This window comes from Hemicordylus capensis, chromosome 4, assembly GCF_027244095.1.
Source record: "Hemicordylus capensis ecotype Gifberg chromosome 4, rHemCap1.1.pri, whole genome shotgun sequence".
In the NCBI taxonomy this organism is placed as follows: domain Eukaryota; kingdom Metazoa; phylum Chordata; class Lepidosauria; order Squamata; family Cordylidae; genus Hemicordylus; species Hemicordylus capensis.
Genome location: NC_069660.1, coordinates 230400742 through 230421258, shown reverse-complemented (window position 1 = coordinate 230421258; position 20517 = coordinate 230400742). Strand labels below are relative to the sequence as shown.

Here is a 20517-nt window from a genome sequence, read left to right as displayed (position 1 = left end):
CGGGTTGATGTATCTTGGATTGATTTCCCATTCCTGGTGAGTGTCATTCAGGAACACTCGACTGAGATTGTCCGCTAGGCTGTTCTCTAGGCCCTTGATGTGGGCCGCGAGTAGTTAGATTTTGTGGCGTATGCACCAGTGCCACATCTGGAGGACTAGAGCGCACAAGCTCCGGGAGACCGTTCCGCCCTGGCGGTTTATGTAGGCTTGTGCCGTCGTGTTGTCCAATTGTACTTGGACACAGCTGCCTTCCAATAGTGGTAGGAAAGATCGTAGAGTGAGAAAAACCGCCAGTAATTCCAGGAAGTTTATATGGAATTGAGATTGGTTGAGGGACCACCTGCCCTGGGTTTGTCGGCCCGCACAATGTGCGCCCCATCCTAGAAGGGAGGCATCCGTTGTGAGCCAGAGGGTCGGGGAAGGGATCTGGAAGGGTACTCCCTCCAGGAGGTTCCTGCGTTCTGTCCACCAGGAGAGAGATCGAAGAATGGGTGTAGGGATCAGCAGGTGTTTCTCCTGGTTGTGTCTTGCAGGGTGAAAGATTGAGAGAAACCAGAGCTGAAGCTTCCTCATCTTCAGACAGGCATAGTGAATCACCACATTGCATGAGGCCATCAGGCCCAGTAAGCGTTGGATGGAGCGTGCAGGTTGGATAGGGTGATTTCGAAATAGAGTTACCATGCCTTTGATCAAGTCGTACCTCTCTTCTGGTAAGTATGCTCTTTGGTGTATCGTGTCCAATACTGCTCCTATGTAGTTCGCCACCTGCATAGGTTCCAGGCGTGACTTTTTCCAATTGACTTGGATGCCTAGGTCAAGCAGGACCGACAGAACATAATGGATCTGTGAACGTAACTCGTTTTGATTCTTTGAGGCCAGGAGCCAGTCGTCCAGGTAAGGGTAGACTGTGATGCCTTGCGTTCGCAGGTAGGCAATCACTGGTGCCATACACTTTGTAAAGACCCTTGGGGCGGAGGACAGACCGAAGGGTAATACATTGTATTGGTATACTTGGTGACCGACCATGAAGTGTAGGAATTTCCGATGCTGGGGTCAAATGTTTACATGGAAATAGGCGTCCTTGAGATCCAGCGTTGCCAGCCACTGCTCCCCTTGGAGGAGTGGGAGGATTTGCTGCAACGCCATCATTCTGAACTTCCTCACATGGACAAACTTGTTTAGGTTGCGTAGATCCATGATCGGATGGATGCCCCCGTCCCGTTTCGGGATTTGAAAATAACGGGAGTAGAATCCATCCTGTCTGTCCGCCCACCATACTGGGGCAACTGCCCCCTTCTCTAGAAGTTCTTTGACTTCCTCCCGTAGTGTAGGGGAAGGAAGGGTGAATATCACTCCCTTGAACCGTGGAATTGACTTGAATTCAATGGCATATCCTGAAGATACAATCTTCAAGACTCAACGGTCTGATGTTATATGTTGCCATGCAGGGGCATGGCTCGCCAGTCTGATGGCGGGTTGCGCTGGCAAGGGGTCGGTGTAGGGACCCATTAGTTGAGATGTTATTGCCCCCGACGGCGGGGATGGGGAGTGGAGAGTTGACGGTGGACGGACTGGAGACTCAAAGGCGCTTCTGGGTATCTGACCCCTTAGGACGTTGGGCCTGATTTGCTTTGAACTTGGTCTGGTAAGTGCGCCGGTGGTAAGGTTGGTAGGACCTGCGGAAGTCCCTACGGTCTTGCTGTCTGAAAGGAGGGCGCTGCTTACTATACGTCGAGCGGTACTTGGATGCGCACGTAGAAGTGGAAGGTTGTGCTGTAAACGTCTTTGCGGTGAACTTGGACTTTTAAAGTTGTTCCATAGTGGCATCCGTTGTTTCACTAAACAGGCCGGTGCCACCAAAAGGAAGCCCTTCTATCTTATCTCTCATGTCAGTTTGTAGGGTAGTAGACCTGAGCCAGGCATGCCTACGGAGAGTGATAGTGGCAGTCATAGCTCTGGACTCACTCTCAGCTAGGTGTTTGGCAATACTGAGTTGTTGCCTAGTGAGATCACCCGAGCGTTCCAGAATTTTTTGAAAATTAATTTTGAATTCTTCTGGTGATAGGTTGTCAAGTTCTGCAAGCAATCCTTCCCAAAGACTGTGAGTGTATTTAGCGGTGCATGCTGTGTAATTAGCCACTTTGATTGAGAGGCACGCAGTTGAATAGATTTTGCGGTCTAAGATGTCTAACTTCCTTCCCTCTTTTTCAGGAGGAACGATATGACGTTTCCCAGACTTCGACGCAGAGGCACAGTCAATTACAAGGGAATTGGGCGCCGGATGTTTTTAAAAGGTACGTATTGTCTTTTTCCATTATACGATAAAGGCTCTCCAGCCTTTTAGAAGTAGGGGTGGAAGTATGGAGTACCTCCCAAGCACATTTAGCTGCCCTCGTGATTACTGGGGGCATCAGGAGGGCTACCAGGGCCGTCGATTGTGACTTCAACATAAAATTGTAGACGGGATCATCTATTGTTGTCAGCTCGGATCGTAGGTCCAGACCTAAGGCGTCCGCCATGGTACACACGTGACGGTGGTACGCTTTCATTTCTTCGTTGGGTGACACATACACCGTTGGTGCCACATCCGTGGGAGGTTCAATAATGGCCTCCTCACCTTCGGGGTCCAACTCGAAATCTGACGAGCCATAGTGTTCAGAAGGCGAGGCTGTCGGAGAAGTAGGTGCTGTTCCTTGAGAACGTACTGAAGGAGTTGGTGGTGAAGGCAGGGGTGCCGTTTGAGCCGCTACGGAACAGGTTACTGGTGGTCACATTTGTACGCAGACATCAGTGGTAATAACTGCAGGTGTCTGCGTTGACGAGAGTCTGGTCGCTCTGGAGGGAGTATTAGTAGACGCAGATAACGTGCGTAGAGTCACTGTAGCGGGAAGAGAAGTCAGTGGTTCCCAGGATCCGGTTGGTAAGGATGTTTGGGAACCAGTGGAGACCGCCGGACCCGAACCAGGTATGTGTGGTGGAGGCGTATGAGTAAACCCACAGGTGTGCCAAGGCAAAGGGCTTTGCAATTGGGCCGCAGAGAGTGATGGCACTGGGTGGTCAGGACGAGTCGAAGTCGATTGAGACTCCTCTTCCGATGCTGGGAAGCCCCTAAATGTGGCCTGTGAAGGCGTACTTGTGGTGGAGTCCAAGAGCGACAGGAGCGATTGAGTTGTAGACGGATGTAAGCCTATTACAGCATCTTGAGCATCTCCTTCGATATCGAAGGTCGGGGGTGGAGATCGATATCGAGGGGTGACCTGACTCGACGCAGTAAGCAGAGGTGTATTTAGCGACAGAGGCGCGCCAGGTCCCGGAGCCAGTGGTGTTGAAGGTGGAGAGGAGGGGACCGGCGTCGGAGCAGGCGAGAGGGATCTCGCTCTTGGTGCCGAAACATTCGGTGTCAATGGCCTCGGCGTTGAAGGGTGGGTTGGCGTCGAAGAAGGTCGCTGTCGAGTGGAAGGGGGAGGAAGCGTAGCGTCTCCCGTAAGGTCGACCAACCTGCGACGCTTCACCGTAGACATTGTCGCGGCTTCGTCGGCATCAGGATCACTGCTGGAGGTCGATGGGACTCGACGCTTCCGACTGCTCGATGTCGAGACGGGCTTCGATGCCGAAGAGACTCCGCTTGGTGTCGACGATCGGTTCAATGTTGAAGGCAATACCAAGGGTCCGGAGTTTTTCGAAGTCGAGGACCTGGACATTGAATGTGGAGATCCAGGTTGCATCAACGCCGTAGTTTTTGACTTCAAATGCGGTGTGGAAGCAGACTGAGCCCTCGATGCCGGGGGGCGAGGCACGCCCGGTGTTGAGGGACTTAACACCTCATCATAGATCACCGCTCTGAGGCGAAGCGCTCGATTTTTTCGCGTCTGTTTTGAAAACGACAGACAAATCTTACATGTAGAAACATTATGTTCTTCGCCCAAGCACATAAGGCATAATTCATGGAGGTCTTTGGAAGGGAGCTTTGCATCGCAGCCCTTACACCTCTTAAAAGACTTTTTATCGTCCGCCATAGCGCGACGACAGGGAAGTCAAGTGTGGTCCGCGTCAAGCCAGTCGTTGGTCGGCAGCCATTCCTAGTCAAAGTTTAGAAGAGTCCGTCAGCCAGAACAAGGGGTCGTACACGAAAAGATCAGTCCAAGAGAAGAGGAAAATGTCTCTGAAGAGAACACTGAGGAACTTTCCGACGAAGAGGCGGCAGACCGAGGTCCATGCGCGAAGGCGGTCGGAAAAAAACTGAGGAACATGGTGCCCAGCCCCGCTCTTAAATAGCACGCACTGCGTGTGGGCGGGGCTTGGACGCCTCGACAAGCTGAGGCATGGCTACCGCTAGGATTCCTGCGCAGGTGCAGAACCCATTCTTATGGCTGTCGACGGATCTCGATCCAGATCTTAACGATATCACAGCACCATGTATCAAATCAGATTTGCCTGCAATCAGCACTAATAGCAAACAAAACAGTCTCATTCGCTTTATTTTATTTTATTTATTGTTCAATTTCTATACTGCCTTTCATAAAGCATCCCAAGGTGGTTTACAAAAGTCAATACAAAATAAAATTCCATAAAAAATAATCTTAAACTTTAAAATCAGTTAAACAGTAAAAACCATAACACACCAAGAACAAACATCATCATTAAAAAAAGAAGACAACAGAAGCAGGAAAGCCGAGAGGTCTGGTAACCCCTAAGGGGTAAAAGACTGAACAAATAAAAAGGTCTTTTGTTGGTTTTTTAAAAGCAGCCACAGATGTCAAACTGAACATTCACTGGGAGAGCATTATGCTGAATGCATGCTTGTGTAAAGAGAGAATATGTTCCTCTTGTACAGGCAGCCAGGTGAGCCACTCTCTGCCCTATTTGCCTTACTATTTTAGAAATTTCATTGCCCACCGGTGCTGCAAGACCTTCATCCCAATCCAGCCCTAGTCACAAGGCATTATGAATGACCACCTGAGGAAGCAGGGACAACAAAGTACATTCAGATGTTGCCCACCCACATGGCATTACTTTCAAGGAATGTGCATTCAGATGAATGTGCATTCAAAATCTACACACAACTATTCAACTTCAAATGACTATTCTGAGGAAGTAGTATTGGCAGATTGCAAAGGATAGGTGTTGGGGAGAAGACAGACTGTATGCTCATTACATGGGCAAATGGTTTTTCACCTTTCCACCAAAGAGAGCCAAAAACATATCAAAGTGAGAGAAGTGTTTTCCCAGGAAGCAAAGGACGTTTTCAAGAATGTGGCTCCCCAGTTTAGTTCAGAACTAGTTCTAGTACTTTTCTTGCTTTTGTTCTTTATGTACTCATTAAGTAAGGCTTTTTTAGCTGGTTGTACTTTACAACAAATGAACAGTAACCATTTTAATTAAGATAATTCACATTAAACACTCAGATTTTTGAAAAGCTAAACATCACTATCCTTGCTAGAGAGAGAGAGAGAGCACGCGCTGATACAACTGCTGTTAAAACAGCATGTTCTTGATCTTGCTCACACTTTATCCTTCTCTTTATTCACAAAAAGATTTGCATTGGGAAGTGAGATCAAGGAAACTTTGATGCCTCTGCTTTGTGCTCAGTTACACTGCACACATCAGTTATAGGAATTTTACTACACAGCATCCAACCAAGTCTCAAAAGTTTGATTAAAAATTGCTTCCAAATAACTGATGGAATGGAGATTTAATGGCACAACAACATGCAAGTACATACTGCAGACATGCATCTCTCCTCCCCGTTGTAAATTTGATACTACTTTAAAATGTTGTTTCTTCTTCCAGTTTCTTATCTAAAGCAAACATCTAATTGGTCTTTCAGGGTGAAACTATTACCTCTTTTCTTCCATTGGAAAGAACCACAGGCAACTTAAGCCAACAGTGCTTAAATCACCACTCATATTTTAAATAGAAACTTCCCATAAAAGTGGTCAAGTCTGAACTTGTTCTCCTTTGAAGACAACTCTGTTGTGGGATTACTGTAAGAAAGAATCACTCACACTTTTAGTAACGCTGGTATGTGGAGAAGCAGAGCAGCAAAATGGGCTCAGAAAGATGCCTGGCCTTGGTTCCTGCAAAACTATGTGACCCTCCTGACATATGCAGGATAATCTTGCAAGTGCCAGGAAAGATTGGAAATTTGGCTAGTGTTGGTGGTATGTGCACTTGGACAGTCAATTCCCCTTTGTCCTAACCCTGCATCAGTAAATGGATTTCAATACTTAATTCAATGGAGCCAACTCTGGAGACAGCCATTACTGCCCCTCTGCTGAAACCAAGAAGTACTTTGTTCAAGTAGAAGGGCTACAACACCTCCTATGAGGATGTCATTTGGACCAGGGTGAGGAGTAATGGGAGGATAAAATGAAGAATTGCCCCATCTTGCCCTGACCCTCCTCTTTCCACTTTGAGAGAACGTTTTGCAGCTTCCGCTCTCTCTTTCTCTCATACACACATAACAAAAGAGTTAGGCAAATTCTATGCAAACCATTACTACCAAAAAAAGCAAGTTTACATTTGCATACTATATTCTGGATTGCTAAAATAAGCAAACTAAAATAAGGTACTAAAGAAAGCTTTTCATATGCACATCCTATCAGTATTCTCAGAAAAGCTCTTTGAGGTTTTGGTAACAGGAAATCAATTAAAGTCAGTAAAAACAAAGCTCATTTATCAATTTCCCCCCCAGTGGCTGAGTGACAACCCTATGTGAAAGATATTAATTTCAGAATATGGAATAGAAAAACCATGTGTGTACCAACCTGGATTTTTGTGTACTCCATATGAGATGGTCGAGATAAAGGTGCTTTCATTTCCAAGATGCATCTCTCTATCAAGCCAGAGTTTATCAGACTGTCACCCACAGAAAAAGCAAACTACTTTGTTAGGACTATATTCATTAACTCATCATAAATATGTCAAAACTGAGTCTAAGATGGCTAGAAGGTTGAATAATTTGGGATACAATACAGATACAGAGATATAGCTATTTCAAAACAAGTACCTACAAACTCAAGACATCCCATTTCATATATTACTTGGGGGTTTTACTTCAAAAAAGGGGACAGGGGTCAAATGGGCCTCCACATGATCAGACACTCTTTTAAAAGGCAACAGCTTGTGTTATGTTCTTTGCATGACAGAAGAGAACGGGACTAACGATCCTTCACCATGTGATCCTTCACCAGTTAATCTACGAGTAGGAGCTGAAAAATACAAAATAACCCAATTCAGCAACTGGTGGTGGTAGGCAGTTGGCATTTGACTGGGAAAACAATGTAAGGAGCAAATTAAACATACCCTCCCCGCCATCATTATCTGAAACAAATTGTCAGCCCCCTCTCTCCACAGCTGCATTTAAGTAAGGTAAAGAAGTTCAGAGGTCCAATCATGGATAAACAATCTGAACATGTGTCGGGGATTGCGTGGTCCTGACAGAGCTGGAGGGCAACTCACTAAGGCACAAACAGCCCATCGTTACTCAGCTCTGGCAAATATGAAAAGGAGACAGGAGAAAGAGAGCTGTTCGGCTTCGGCAAGCTCTGGAGGCACCACCACCAACACCATGTTGAGGCGTGGCATGGATGGAAGAACAGTTTTGACTGTGAACAGTTCTCAGGAGAATGCCTACACTATGCAGAGCTCTTTAGCACAGATTAGGGCAGTGTGAAGGGGAGAAGGAAACTGGTGTTAGACAATCCCACTATCCTCCGTAACTGAGGCGCTTCTGGGGAGCCTGAACCAAGCTTTGGAAGATTTAGCCTTGACAGCCTGACAGTTATTTAGCAAAGGCAGAGTTCTTAATAGTCACTTTTAAGATGGGATCCTGAATTTCTACAAGTGTAGAGTCTTCACTCAAAGGAAATTGGAGGAACTGCTCTGGACTTCTTAGCATTTTATGAAAGAGGAATAGCTAAATACTGCAGTCAGAAGTGAGATCTTGTTACCGTGAAGAACAACTGTAAGCTTAGGAGTTAAAAAAAAAATAAAAAAAATAAAGCAGCACTCCTAGTCATATTGGCAGACTGAGGCTGACAGGAAGTTTAAACTGAGAACTTCCCAGTTCACACCTTTAAACCACTACACCACATTAGCTAACACCGATAAGTATCTTATTAGTGGGCATGCTCACTCATCTAACAAAACCAAGTTATTTTCCAACTTCCCCATCTTTATCCAGAGCCTAGTGAAATATAAATATGTATACACAAATTATTTTCTCTGGGCAGGATCCAGATTAATACTTGTACAGACAAAAAGTGTTCTATTTGTGCAAGTGGGCCTGTGGGTGTGGGCAATTATCTGCCAAAGACTATCACACTCAAGAGGTTTTACTGGTGTTACAACCAGTACAACCCATACTGCAAATGTATGTGTTGTGGAACTAGGCTTCAGGTTTATCAAGCTTTCCATATACAAATGTTGGCAGTGGATAAGGAGCACAAACAGAACTCCTTTCTGCTTGATGGTCTCAGCTAAAGAAACAGGTACTTGATTTCTTTGGTAAAAGCCTAAGTAAATAAAATACAATAAAGGTCAATTAGTTTTATTATTAGATGTTCCAAATCGGTTCTGCTTTCCTGCACAAAACTTTGGTTTTGTTAGCTCAGTATATAAAGATCATTCTGAACAGTGGCGCACCTAGGACCAAAATAGACCTGGACCTGAAGGGCTTCAAAGGGCCTTTTTAAATACCTTCTGCCGCTGTTCCTGCCTCCAAAGGACTTCCAAATGTTCTGGGGGGGTCTCCCCAGAGCCCCGTCACTGCTGGTGGCAGGATGGGCCCAGCTGAAGCAAGGGTGGGGGGCAAGGAGAAAATCCTCCCTTTTACGTTAAAAAAACAAAGATTTTCCTTGACCCAGGGAGGGTGGGGTGGGGTGTGGTGGCGGCGGCACCTGCAGGGCCGCTCCCCATCCCAGTAAAAGGGGTAGCTCTTACCTCCTCACCCCCCCACCCTCTCTGCAGCTGCTGCCACCACCACCCTCCCAGGGTCAAGGATAATCTTTAGGTGATCGCCCCTCACCTCCCATCTTCCCTGCAAGTAATACCGCTGCCACACAGCGGTGCTTTAACAACAACAACAATAATAATAAAAGGGGGGACTTTCTCCTTGCCCCCCCCTCGCTGCAGCCTCACTCCCTCCTGCTGCTGGCAGTGGCAGATCTCTGGGGAGCCCCCCCCCCAACACTGAACATTTGGAGGCTCCCCAGAGACAGGAGGCCATGGACCAAATAACCTAGGTCTGTGGCTAAGATCCACTCTGATCCTGAATTTTTCTAATACTCAAAGGTTGATCAGTCTCTGTAACAAAGCTTGGGGGAAGTGCTTGTCCTATTCAGGCACTTGCCTGTTTGTAACTTCAGTAGTCTCTTACCTACTAAGAGCAGTCAGCATATGTGCTTGTTGAAGAGCAATCGCAGTGTCTTGTGGAGTGACTATCAGCAGATTATCCAACAAGCTGCACATGGCTGACAGGAGAGGGGCCGTGACCACTGCACACTGCTTAGATCTAATGGTAGACTGTGGGGAATCATGTGGACTTGAGGATACTGTTGTGGTTGTGTCACTCTGACCTAAACACACAAAATTCACAGAAAAAAGCATTTAAAGAGAATGATGGAAATGAAACAGATGAAATACTGGGATGCATTCTTCATCTGCTTATGCATAAAAATAAAGAACTGATCAGTTACAGTACCTACAAAAAACTCCATAAAGGCTTTCAAACCTGCTGGGTTTACAGAGAAGATATGCTATTGACAATAGAATTCTTCTTCTTTGGTACAAATAATAAGGATATTCAGAAATCCAGTTAAGTGACAGTAAGAGTGGGAGGTCCAGGGAGGGCCTTTGGCAATTAGGTATGCCCCAAATAGGAAGGAGATGGGAACACACTTGATGTTTTATTGAAATAAACATTTATATCCCACCTTTTTGTAAGTATTCACTTTGTTAGTGGATAACAAAGCAGTTAAGAGCTGGAATGCTCATAGGTAGATCTATGAGTATAGACAGAGATAGGATAAATCAATCTTAAACACTGTAGGGGGTTCAAAAGTAGGCTACGTGTGTGTGTGTGTGTGTGTGTGTGTGTGTGTGTGTGTGCGCGCACACACTCCATCTGGAATTGGGAATCCTACAATGTGGGATTGTGTGGGGGACAGGAATGGGATGAGCTTTAGCAGAAGTCTAAATGGAGTTCTGGATTATGGTCATTATCCACAATTCTTTCAAAATGAATAGTTGGTGAAAATCTCTCAAGATAAGCTTACCTTGAGCCATGAGCCGATTAACTGGTACTTCACGGAGAATACTAATAGGAGGTGAGGTGGGTGCTGAAAGGTCTACAGCACCCCTCAGAGATGGAGATTCTGAGATTATCTAGGAAGGACAATCAAACAAAATAATTATCTTTCTCTCCATTAACAAAACATGTATTTACTGATAATATCTATTGGCCTGATTCGTGTGTCTGGGGTGGGGGAGAGAGAGAGAGAGAGAGAGAGCACACACACCCCCGCTCTTCAGTCCTTCAAAAAGTAGGAACAGTGTACTCAGTTACAGGGTAAGCAGGAGCACACTGGCTAAACAAGTCAACTAGGACAACATGCTCTATGGTTTTGCCTCTGCTGCCCCTGGTTCAGTTTGTCTGCAGAGCCAAGCACTGAATTCAGGAAGAGTTCCTCCCATGATTTGGAATGTTTGCCACCCAGCATTCCAAATGATGGGGAAATATTCTGCAGAGGAAGCACTGGACCCAGGAAGAGTTTCTCCTTATGGTTTGGAACACTGGGTGACCAACAATCCAAATCATGGGAAGAAACTCTGCACTTGTTTTCTGCCCTGAACCCTGGAAAAGTTTCTTCCCACGTCTTCAGAAGAAAAATGCTGAACATAATGAGAGCAGGGAGAATAGCTACAGAGCACATATGCATTGCCGTGTAGCTAGTTGATACGCTTCAATTCCACTTGTACCTGAGTACACTATGCCCCAATTTTTGAACAATATGAACAATATTTAAGACATAATTTCATTGATATTCTAGGTAGCTAGAGTACTCTGAGTCCACACATTTCTTCTTTCTTCTAGAGCAAATTCACTTATTCTTGAATTGTACTCCTATGACTATGTGAGGTAAATGCAACGTGTTTCTAAAATACAGTTTATTTTAAAAAAATGAATTCCTGCCCATGATATACCAGTGTAAATATGTTTCTAAAGAATTAGAACCAAGACGCAACCAAGGCGAAAAGGAAAAGGAAAAAGACCAAAAGCTGGATGCTTTGCAGTCCTTGGTGTTCTCCTTTATTTTTAGGAGGGAGAGAGGGGGAGAGAGAGGGGTACACATTTAGAGAAATGTTAACCCATTTCAAAATGAGAAAGAATGAGGATTGATTTTAGGCATGTACACAAAACACGTACATGCCCGAAAAATGTGGAGTGGGGATTTTTTTTTCAAATTCTTTTTATGCCACAGATAATTTATAGGGATGTGTGAACGTTTCGACTTGAAACAGGCCATTTCAAGTGTGAAACAAAACACCCTCTTTAAAAAAAGGCATGTTTTGAGCTTGCAGCAGAACAACCATGTTTCAATAGAAACGTTTTAACAGAAGAAAAGGAAGCAAGGAGTCATAATTGTGTGTGAGAGAGCAACTTGTGCCACTGATGTTACTGCAGCACAGGCACTGTGACTGACAGTGGATTCTGGGTCAGTGATTTTTTTGGGCCATTTGGACTGTGTGATATGTGTGTTCTGTGTTAGGAAGAACAGATTCCCTTTTACCGTGTGCTTCTGCAGTGTTTTTGAAGGCAGGGTTGCAAAATATATTGCAAATTGTAATGCAAAATTTGTGTGCACTCTGAGTGCAGCTTGTTCTGGCTGTAGGAAACAATGGGGGTTTGGGGAAAAGGCTAAAAAATGTATTTAAAATTGCCCACTTGCTCATTTCTTTTGTGGGTTGGGTGGTACAGAGCACCCATCATGCCCTACCAAACAATCCACTTTGGTGTCCCTAGGACCTACCCATGGGAGACAATGGGATGTTCTGAGTTTTCCCATTGTTCCCTATGGCCGGAACACTCAAAACGTTTTGGGTTGTTTTGTTGAAACAGCCAGTTCTACTGCTGTTTCAGTGAAACGTTTTGGTCATTTTACTTTGAGCTTGAAACAAAACACAAAATGCATTTCATGCACATCCTAATAACTAATAGAGAAGACTTAATCTTCTACATGGGCAGGAAGGCTAGGAATGTCTGTGGGTTTTATCCCAGTTTCAGATCCTGATGTATTTTGAAACTGACTAGAATAAGCCAGGATTGCCTAATTCAGATACAAGAAATTCTGGGGGTTTTCTAAGCCATGATTGTAAGTAGAATCCTATCTCTCTTTGCAAGCAAAGGGCAAAGGAAAGCACATATGCTCAAGGCCAAGTACCATTATGCTTCATGTTACATTTGAACCTGTTGAAAGAAAAAAGCAACATAATCTCAGCTCTTTGGACTAACCAATTAAGCAATTAGTTCAGCTTACTTACTGAACTAGCTGTACTTGCTCTACCTAACTTACCACAGTATCAGATGTTGATTCAGAACTTGAATAGTGGTTTTGACTAGATGGGATTCTCCAAAGAGAGAGAGAGTCATCTAAATCTTAAAGAGAGAGAGGTGAAATTCAGCTTTTAAACAACACATATTGCTTACCAATACCCACCCTTCCCATTTTCCATTAAGAAAAACTGAAAGCTTGGAATAGTTAACCAAGAGAAAAGCTATTGTGCATATTTGTGATTCATTGCATTTCCCATTTGTGCACATTTTGAACATTTAAATTTACACTTCTAAAAAAATGTTCTGTGCAGAGGGGCATAGCAAGTTTGGAATTGGGCTTTGGATAACAAATGAAGATGGGCCCCTGGGCCCACCGCCGTGTCACCTACAACTCTTGTTCAGTTTTAGCTATGTCCTTAAGCGTGCATATAAAGATGTGGCCATTGTTTTGTTATATAAGTAACTGACAAGCTGAAAGTATGGCTGCATTTGCATGTAATGAGAAACCGGAGATTGACGAACCCATAATTAATTTTCCAAACCATGAATTGCATTGCAGAGGTTTGTCCAACCGCAGTTCAGCAGCCTCTGGTTTCAGGGCTGGGTGCCCCTCTCCCTCATCCTCTGCTACCAAGGCCATATCCCAGGCAGCCACGCGCCACTTGCCTATCACAGTTTAATCCCTTCCTCACTGTACTCCTGGCTATGTCCGTGCTATATATCTGCAGCAGAGCATAGAATTGTGCCCTCATTCTTTTATAGTCAAGACTGCAGATGGTCACATCCACATGTGGGGAGTTTAGGGGGCACTCATCAAGGCGGGGGAGCTTCATTCTTTAAACACCTAGGCATCTGACTGGATGCAAACGGCATTGGGATGGGTGGCCTGGGGAAGCCCGTTTGCCATAATCCTCCAAATAACTAAAACTTTCTTTCCCTCCGCACCCTCTTGTTTCTGAACCTAAGGATCCATGGACTGACATCTCCTGGTTCATTAAAAGCAAGCTCTCCATACACCATGTGCACCCAGCACCGTCCATTCAGTATAGAGCAAATGGAGGAGTAGAGGAATATGTCCTCCCCGGCTGCATCCAACCACCTAAAATGCACATTGCCCCCACCCCCAACCATTGGCCAGGTCTTGGGGGTGGGAAGAGGGAAACTGCATTTGGAAAGATCCACACACAGGTTTATTTCAGATGACTTTAATTTGACTTAATAGTAGTACACTGGCAGCCTATTAATTTGAGCGGTGGGACAGGAGTTTCCAATCTCTGATCCTGCAGCTGTGGGTGATGACCCTGTGCTACCATCACCAGTTGTAAGTGCTGTGTACCCTTCCAACATCAAGCACTTGCCCGCCATGGCAGGGGACCAGAGGGAGATGCTCCCAGGTGTATCTTGCAAGGACTGCTCTCACTGCCTGTGCCTCCCTGCTGCTGCCAACAATCCTCAGGATTGAGGCTGCGGGGTCTGCCGGCACAGCATCCCCATTTCCACCAGGTGCCCCACTGCCACCGCTCTCACCCTCTGAATATGTGGGCAGGTCCACATGTTCCTCCAGGACGATGTCTCCCCTAGACTTGAATGTCAGCCGATGATATAGAGTACAGGAAGAAGATGATGGATATTTATTTACCGCTTTTCAACAATCGTTCCCAAAGCAATTCACAAAGAGAAATAAAAATAATAATAAAGATGAATCAGGCCAGACAGAGGAGAATGCTGTCCCGAAAGAAGGGGTGGTGTGCCCTGGAACCCAGGAGCAGCTAGGGACCTCAGCTACCTGTGGAGGAAAAACTTGGGATGGCTGGACGGTGTGCCATAGAAGCAGCTTTGTTCACGGAGCAGTGGTCAAGGCAGTGTCCAGTGCTGCAGGAGCAGCGGTCATGGTGGCTGCTTGTTGGATGGGCTTGCTTACCCCCTGGATGGCACTATGGGCAAACATCTGGCTAGCCCTTGACCTCCTCCCTGGCATTGGGTGGCCAGACATCACTGTCGCCCCTGGGGTGATATCGTTCTTGCCCAGCAGGATGGATGCCAGAATGTCATAGGGACCCTTGTCCTGGGCTCTACTCCAAAGAATTTATTGTGTGGGGTCACCTCTAAAATTCTTTTTGAGGTGCTGCAGTCTCTCCTTGCACTTGTCATCAGTGTGCCGGTACCCGTAGAGAGACACCTTGTTAGAGATCCAGCTGTAGGTGGCCTTGTTGCAGAACTGGTTCTGGAGCTGAGCCTGCACTCCCTCACTTGTCCACAGTTCCACAAAGACCCCAGTCTCCATGTCCATTAAAAGCTTGGCATGGACCTTTCTCAAGGCATTCCCAGCTTGACTGCTCCCCGTGGCTGTGGCAGTGCCACCAGCTGATAGTGTGGCAGCAGAAGAGGGCTGGGATTATATGGCTGTTTGGAGCACCTAAGCGTCCGGGTGTCACAAGAGATCATGGGCCACCAAACTCCTGTGGTCATGCAACTGGCAATCTGGGCAGGTATATGGAAGAGGCAATCTTGTGCATCACTGGACACATGTGGGTGTGGTCAAGCAACTACCCTGCGCACAGCGAGAGCGGGCCAGGTGCAGGCACATATCCTCAAGGCCTAATAAAAAGTATCTACTGCAGAAAGGTGCTGATAGCACAGTAGAGCCCTTCAAACCAAGGGGCAACTACAGGGTAACAGATACCACCAAGGACAACTAGAGCGGGCAGTGATGACAGATTCATCGAGTATTCATAGGGAGGAACAAGGCAGTGGGGGTGAGCCTGCCAAAGGTAGCCTTTGAGGTCCCCAGGCTCTACATCTGTGCCCTATTCTTGAAACAGGACAAGCTTCCTCTAATGGACCAAGCCACTCATCCAACCACCTCCACTGGTGTTCAATTTAATAAGTAACCTTTCCCACATTGCGAGGCACCAGCATAGTGAGGACGGCGGCAAGGTGAAGGGGGCCTTGCCCCCATATCGGTCTTAATACCCCTGACCAGTTACTTTCAGATAAAGAATGTACCCATTAGAGGGTCTTGAAAGTTCAATGTGTACCTCTGCAGCAGCAGCTCCCAGGAATTCAGCTCTCATACATAAACCAAGAGGCTGTTTGACAGCACAAAACTAGTTTTAACATGCTGCAGGGAAAGCACAGCAATGCCAAGCTATGGCCCCTGCTTTTAACACCAACAAAATATTCCGTGTAGCACCCAGAGTAGAGTGCCCTTCTATGAGTGCAATGACACCACATGACCACCACTTTCCATCTGCCAAGGACCCTGACAATGGGAATTATGGCAAGTCCCACCTTTTGGGGTACAGTGTTTTGTTACTGTGCAGTGGTGTGGTGTGCGTACCAGTGTTTCTGCACCGTGTTTCATACTGGCCACCAGTATGGCTTAAACAACACATGAGCAGTGGCGAGTGGGACTGTCTCCTCACTTTCTATCTTTCTCTTCTATATTTTCAGGGGGGCACCCAAGTCCCCTTGAAAATGGCTGAAAGCCAGCAAAACCCCAAAGGGTAGTCTCTCTAAGATCTTCAGAATGCAGGGCATAGCTTCACTGTTGCCAGGCAGAATCGGGAAGGGAAAGGAAGATGGATGGGGTATGGCATTTTTGCCAAGAGGCAGCCATCAAGAGCCATGGTGTGCATAGAGCTACCACGTTCCTGGGTGGGTCTGGGCCACCCTCTCTATTATATTTCCAAAAGCAGCACAAACTTGTGGTTATGTTGGCATCTATGTTTGGATGTCACACTGCAGCCGCCAAACTTCAGGATGGAGTTGCAAAACTTACTACAAACCGAAGGTTCAAACTGGAGTTTGGCAAGGCAAACCGCAGGTCGCGTTCACTTTGAAACTGTGGCTGTATGCATTCCAGTGTAATGGGGTTCCAACCTCTGCCCCGCTTATCTGTGGTTTTGCTTTACATGCATATGCAGCCAATATTTCACACTCTCAATGCATCAAAGACAATCCCTTTGAATCCAGAAGTGAAATGCTTACATAATCATAGCAGCCCACATAATGCCTTTTCCAATGTATTCCCATTGTACTACAGATTCAACCTTCTTGAAGGTCTAATTAGTTTTCTTTACATTTCCCTTACAGCCCATTGTTATTCTTCACAAAGAGAAGGAATGGGTTATCTAATCCATTTCTTGCACCTCTGACTACGGGCACACACAAAAACCTCATAATTACTTCTTGGATATTGAACCAGATGAAGTGATATTTTTATTCAAGAGACTGACTATTTTAACCGTACAAAAAGGTAATACTTTAAGAACAGTCACACAGTTTGAAACAGCAGTCATAAGAAGGAGCTGTATTGAGAACACCTGGAACAGCAATGGAAATTCAAGCTATGCGAGTACTTTAAGAGTCACTTACCATTTATACTATTCTTTTCTCCTGCCAGGCTGTCTCCCAAAGAACAATTCAGATCAAATGTATACCGACCTAGGTAGCACTGTTTCACCATCTCATTCAAATGCTCATAGAAGTGGCAATGATATAATAAGGCCTGCAGGGCAGGTTTTCCAATCAGAGAAATGCCAAATTCTTCATCATGCACACAAGGTCCCTGAAAGAAACACACAGATACACACACTCGGAGCTTATAAAAAAATCTTTCCTTGCAGCCTGCTTTTCAGTCTACACAATGCATCTTCCTCCTACCCCAAAGTGGGTATGAGCCAAGCTGTGTGTGTCAGTCATGCATCCATGTATATGGAAAAAGCCAAGAGAGAGAGATAAACTTTATTACGATCATAGATCAGAAAGTACAACAAAATACATTACATAAGACTAGAGCGTGTAATACAATGTAGCAAAACCTAGCCACATTGAAAGTGATCTCTTTACAAAAGTTAGATAACAAAAGCCAAAAAAGCAGTATATTATTATTATTATATTATTAACATTTATATCCCACTCTTCCTCCAAGGAGCCCAGAGCGGTGTACTACATACTTGAGTTTCTCTTTCACAACAACCCTGTGAAGTCGGTTAGGCTGAGAGAGAAGTGACTGGCCCAGAGTCACCCAGCTTGTTTCATGGCTGAATGTGGATTTGAACTCGGGTCTCCCCGGTCCTAGTCCAGCACTCTAAGCATTACACCACCCTGGTAGTGGTTAGAGTGGCTATAGTCAGTAGAATTCAGCTTCTTGAGAATTTCATCTTAGGATCAGACAGATCAAGTTTGTTCGGGTTAATCTGTCCACAGGAGCCCATCAGCGTGTGAGTGAATGAGTGTTTTTTTTAGTGGCTTTCTAGCCCCTGTAAGGTTTCTGAGAAATGCCTGACTGTGTGAACAATTTTTGATGAATTTCATAAGCTAAGGAGCTATTGGATAAGACTCCCTGTAGTTAGAGATACAGCTTCACCTGTACTACTCATTGTTCCTTTCCACAATAACAAACCATTCATTCATTCATTCTGTTTATATCCTGACTTTCTTCTATCATGGAACTCAAGGTAGCTTACAAGAGTTCCCAGATGGCCACCCATCCAGGCAGTGACCAGAGCTAGACTGGCTCAGTTTCAACAAGTTGGCTTTATTATGTCTCCTCAGACTAGAACCATTAACACAAGATAGTCAAGTTTGAAGAACTAGACAAAATGAGAAAAGTCAAGCAAATTCAGATAATGTTGTAGGATTCATCTTATCACCTAGGCAGGGTATTTTCTTTATGCATGCACAATATATGCAGTCCTGGATATGAAATACTTGCAAGCAAATTAATTGAATAACATATGCCGAGTGAACTCTGCTGACCTATGTTGATATTTGCCACTTTTTAGTCTACTTTCCAATAGGTTTATGAAATCACCCGACATTCCACGTATGTATGTATGTATGTATGTATGTATCCATTCGTGTGTGTGCCCCTGCGCCCCCATCAACTTTGCACTACTTGATCCAATATGAACCAAATCGGGTACAGCTGTAGAGATACACATAGGTACACCTCAGTGGCATAGTTTGTGATGATGCCATCCACCCTGATCCAAGATGGAGGACACAAACTTTTGAGGCGCAAGTGGGCTAACTCGTGAACCACCTAACCAATCTGAACCAAATTTAGCCCTGCTGTAGGGATAGTGAGAGGAAAGTAGACAGATTAGTTCTTACTAGAACAACTTGTTAGGACTTTGGAAAGAGTAAGGTCACAACTGCTCATTTACTGAAGTGTCCTTTTCAATTTTTGCAAATATAAAATGTTAAGAATTGCCACCACTTTTGTTCAAAATCACAATAAAAATATGAGTTACTTTAACCATTCCATGCAATTGCTTTTTGAGTTTCATCTTACAGGACAGCAATCCATGCAAAGAAGATTTCAGCAATTCACACCGTCCTTGAATCAAGCATGGCAACTGCCTAATCTGGGAATTTTACAGACATTAAGTGTGATGACACAGAATCAAAGTTTTGATATTCAGCACCATTGATGCCAATTTAAGATTCCTATGTCTACCACTTCACAGCCACAGGGGTGTGCTAAAAAACAGTGGAATCTGTCACAAGTTATAGTCTATGTATGCAGTGATTTCAGCCACCTTGAAACCATAATCTTGAGATCTGATTATTTGGAATTATGTGTGTGCTGATTTAACCAACAGAAAAACCAATTTAGTTTTCAAGAGCAGGGAGCCAAAGAATTGAATGGGCAGTGATATCAATAAAATGACATTATAGTACTGTATATATACTCACAAAATTTATCTTGTCTACCATTCAGTCTACCACTCAACTTCCTATAAAGATAATGTGCTAAATTCCAAAAGATAATGTGCTAAAAAGTTTCTTTTTTTTTCTTTTCAAAATCAACTTTACTTTATCAGATCGACGTTCTGTTTGTCCCAAATGGTTTAAGCACAATAATGAGCGCTATAGCACAAACCTATTATTTTTATTAGCCAAATGAATGCATTTTCACTGCGCTTCCAAGTCTAATAAGTAGATAAGGGTGAGGAGGGAAATGAGCAACAAGTAGCAAAATCTATTAATGAAAACTGATTTATAGCAACATTATCCTAAAAGCTTTTGACAGTTTTCTTATATCCTGGTACATAATATATCAAACAAAAGGTACTTCCACTGAATTCACTTTGTCAGGCTGAATTACGCAAGAGCTGAGGAAACTGTCTCAAACACAACTAATGGCTTAAGTTCTAAGAGACTAGATGATTTCTCATCTTCACTATGTTTGCTATGGTCAAATTCCTGGCCATAGTGTATGGTTACACCTTTAGGTTTACAAACATATAAGGAAACAATATTTAATGTATTATGTTAATAAAATGAAAAGACTATAGTGGCTACACTTTACATTTCTTTTATCTTTGAAGTACATTAAGTAGATTTGACAAACCAGAAACACAATTTGGAAAACATGGAGGTGTCTTAATCTAGAAGCTCCAAAGTGCTCATGCAGGCTCTGAACTTTGCATAAACAGGTCCTGCCCAACTGTTGAGGAATGCTCCCTTGATATACCAAGACTATATGCCACTTGCAGGGAGCATTCCCAAAACTGAAGCGTACAAAGTATTTTATAATGGATTCCACTAACTTGGATAGCTATATAATTTCAACAGGATCAGAGAGGGCATGCGCCTGAACACCAGATGCCAAGGAACATCTTTCACCCATTCCACCATTATAAGATCTGAACATTCTATTGCTTATACAATTAAAACCATTAGTCCAATCTGCCTGGCCACCAGCAAACATTCACTAGGTGACATGAGACACCTCCTGTAGTGACCAGCCAGCCCACCCCTAAAGAGTTAGCTGGAAGTGAACCATGTTCTGACTGACAGGCTGGTGAACTCCAGAGCTCAGCCAGTCAGCACACCAGGTGGGTGGGACCTAGAGAGACATAAGGAGGAAGAGAAAGTTCCTTTGTTACAAGAAGCAGGCTGAGATTGCAGAGGAGGAGATGTGGCCATGAGGCCTGGTTACAGGAAAC

General features: G+C 44.7%; 1 protein-coding gene across 8 annotated transcripts in view; it reads right to left on the bottom strand.

Moving 5' to 3' along the window:
• Window positions 1-20517, bottom strand: part of RTTN (rotatin) — a 186965-nt gene that overhangs the window by 44613 nt on the left and 121835 nt on the right. For all 8 annotated transcript variants that reach the window (XM_053250104.1, XM_053250107.1, XM_053250106.1 and 5 more), the window contains 5 exons: window positions 16934-17126; window positions 12576-12658; window positions 10278-10386; window positions 9380-9578; window positions 6768-6858 (listed from right to left, as the gene is read on the bottom strand). In XM_053250104.1, the coding sequence (XP_053106079.1) occupies window positions 6768-6858; window positions 9380-9578; window positions 10278-10386; window positions 12576-12658; window positions 16934-17126 (675 nt within the window). The remainder of the gene's footprint in view (window positions 1-6767; window positions 6859-9379; window positions 9579-10277; window positions 10387-12575; window positions 12659-16933; window positions 17127-20517) is intronic.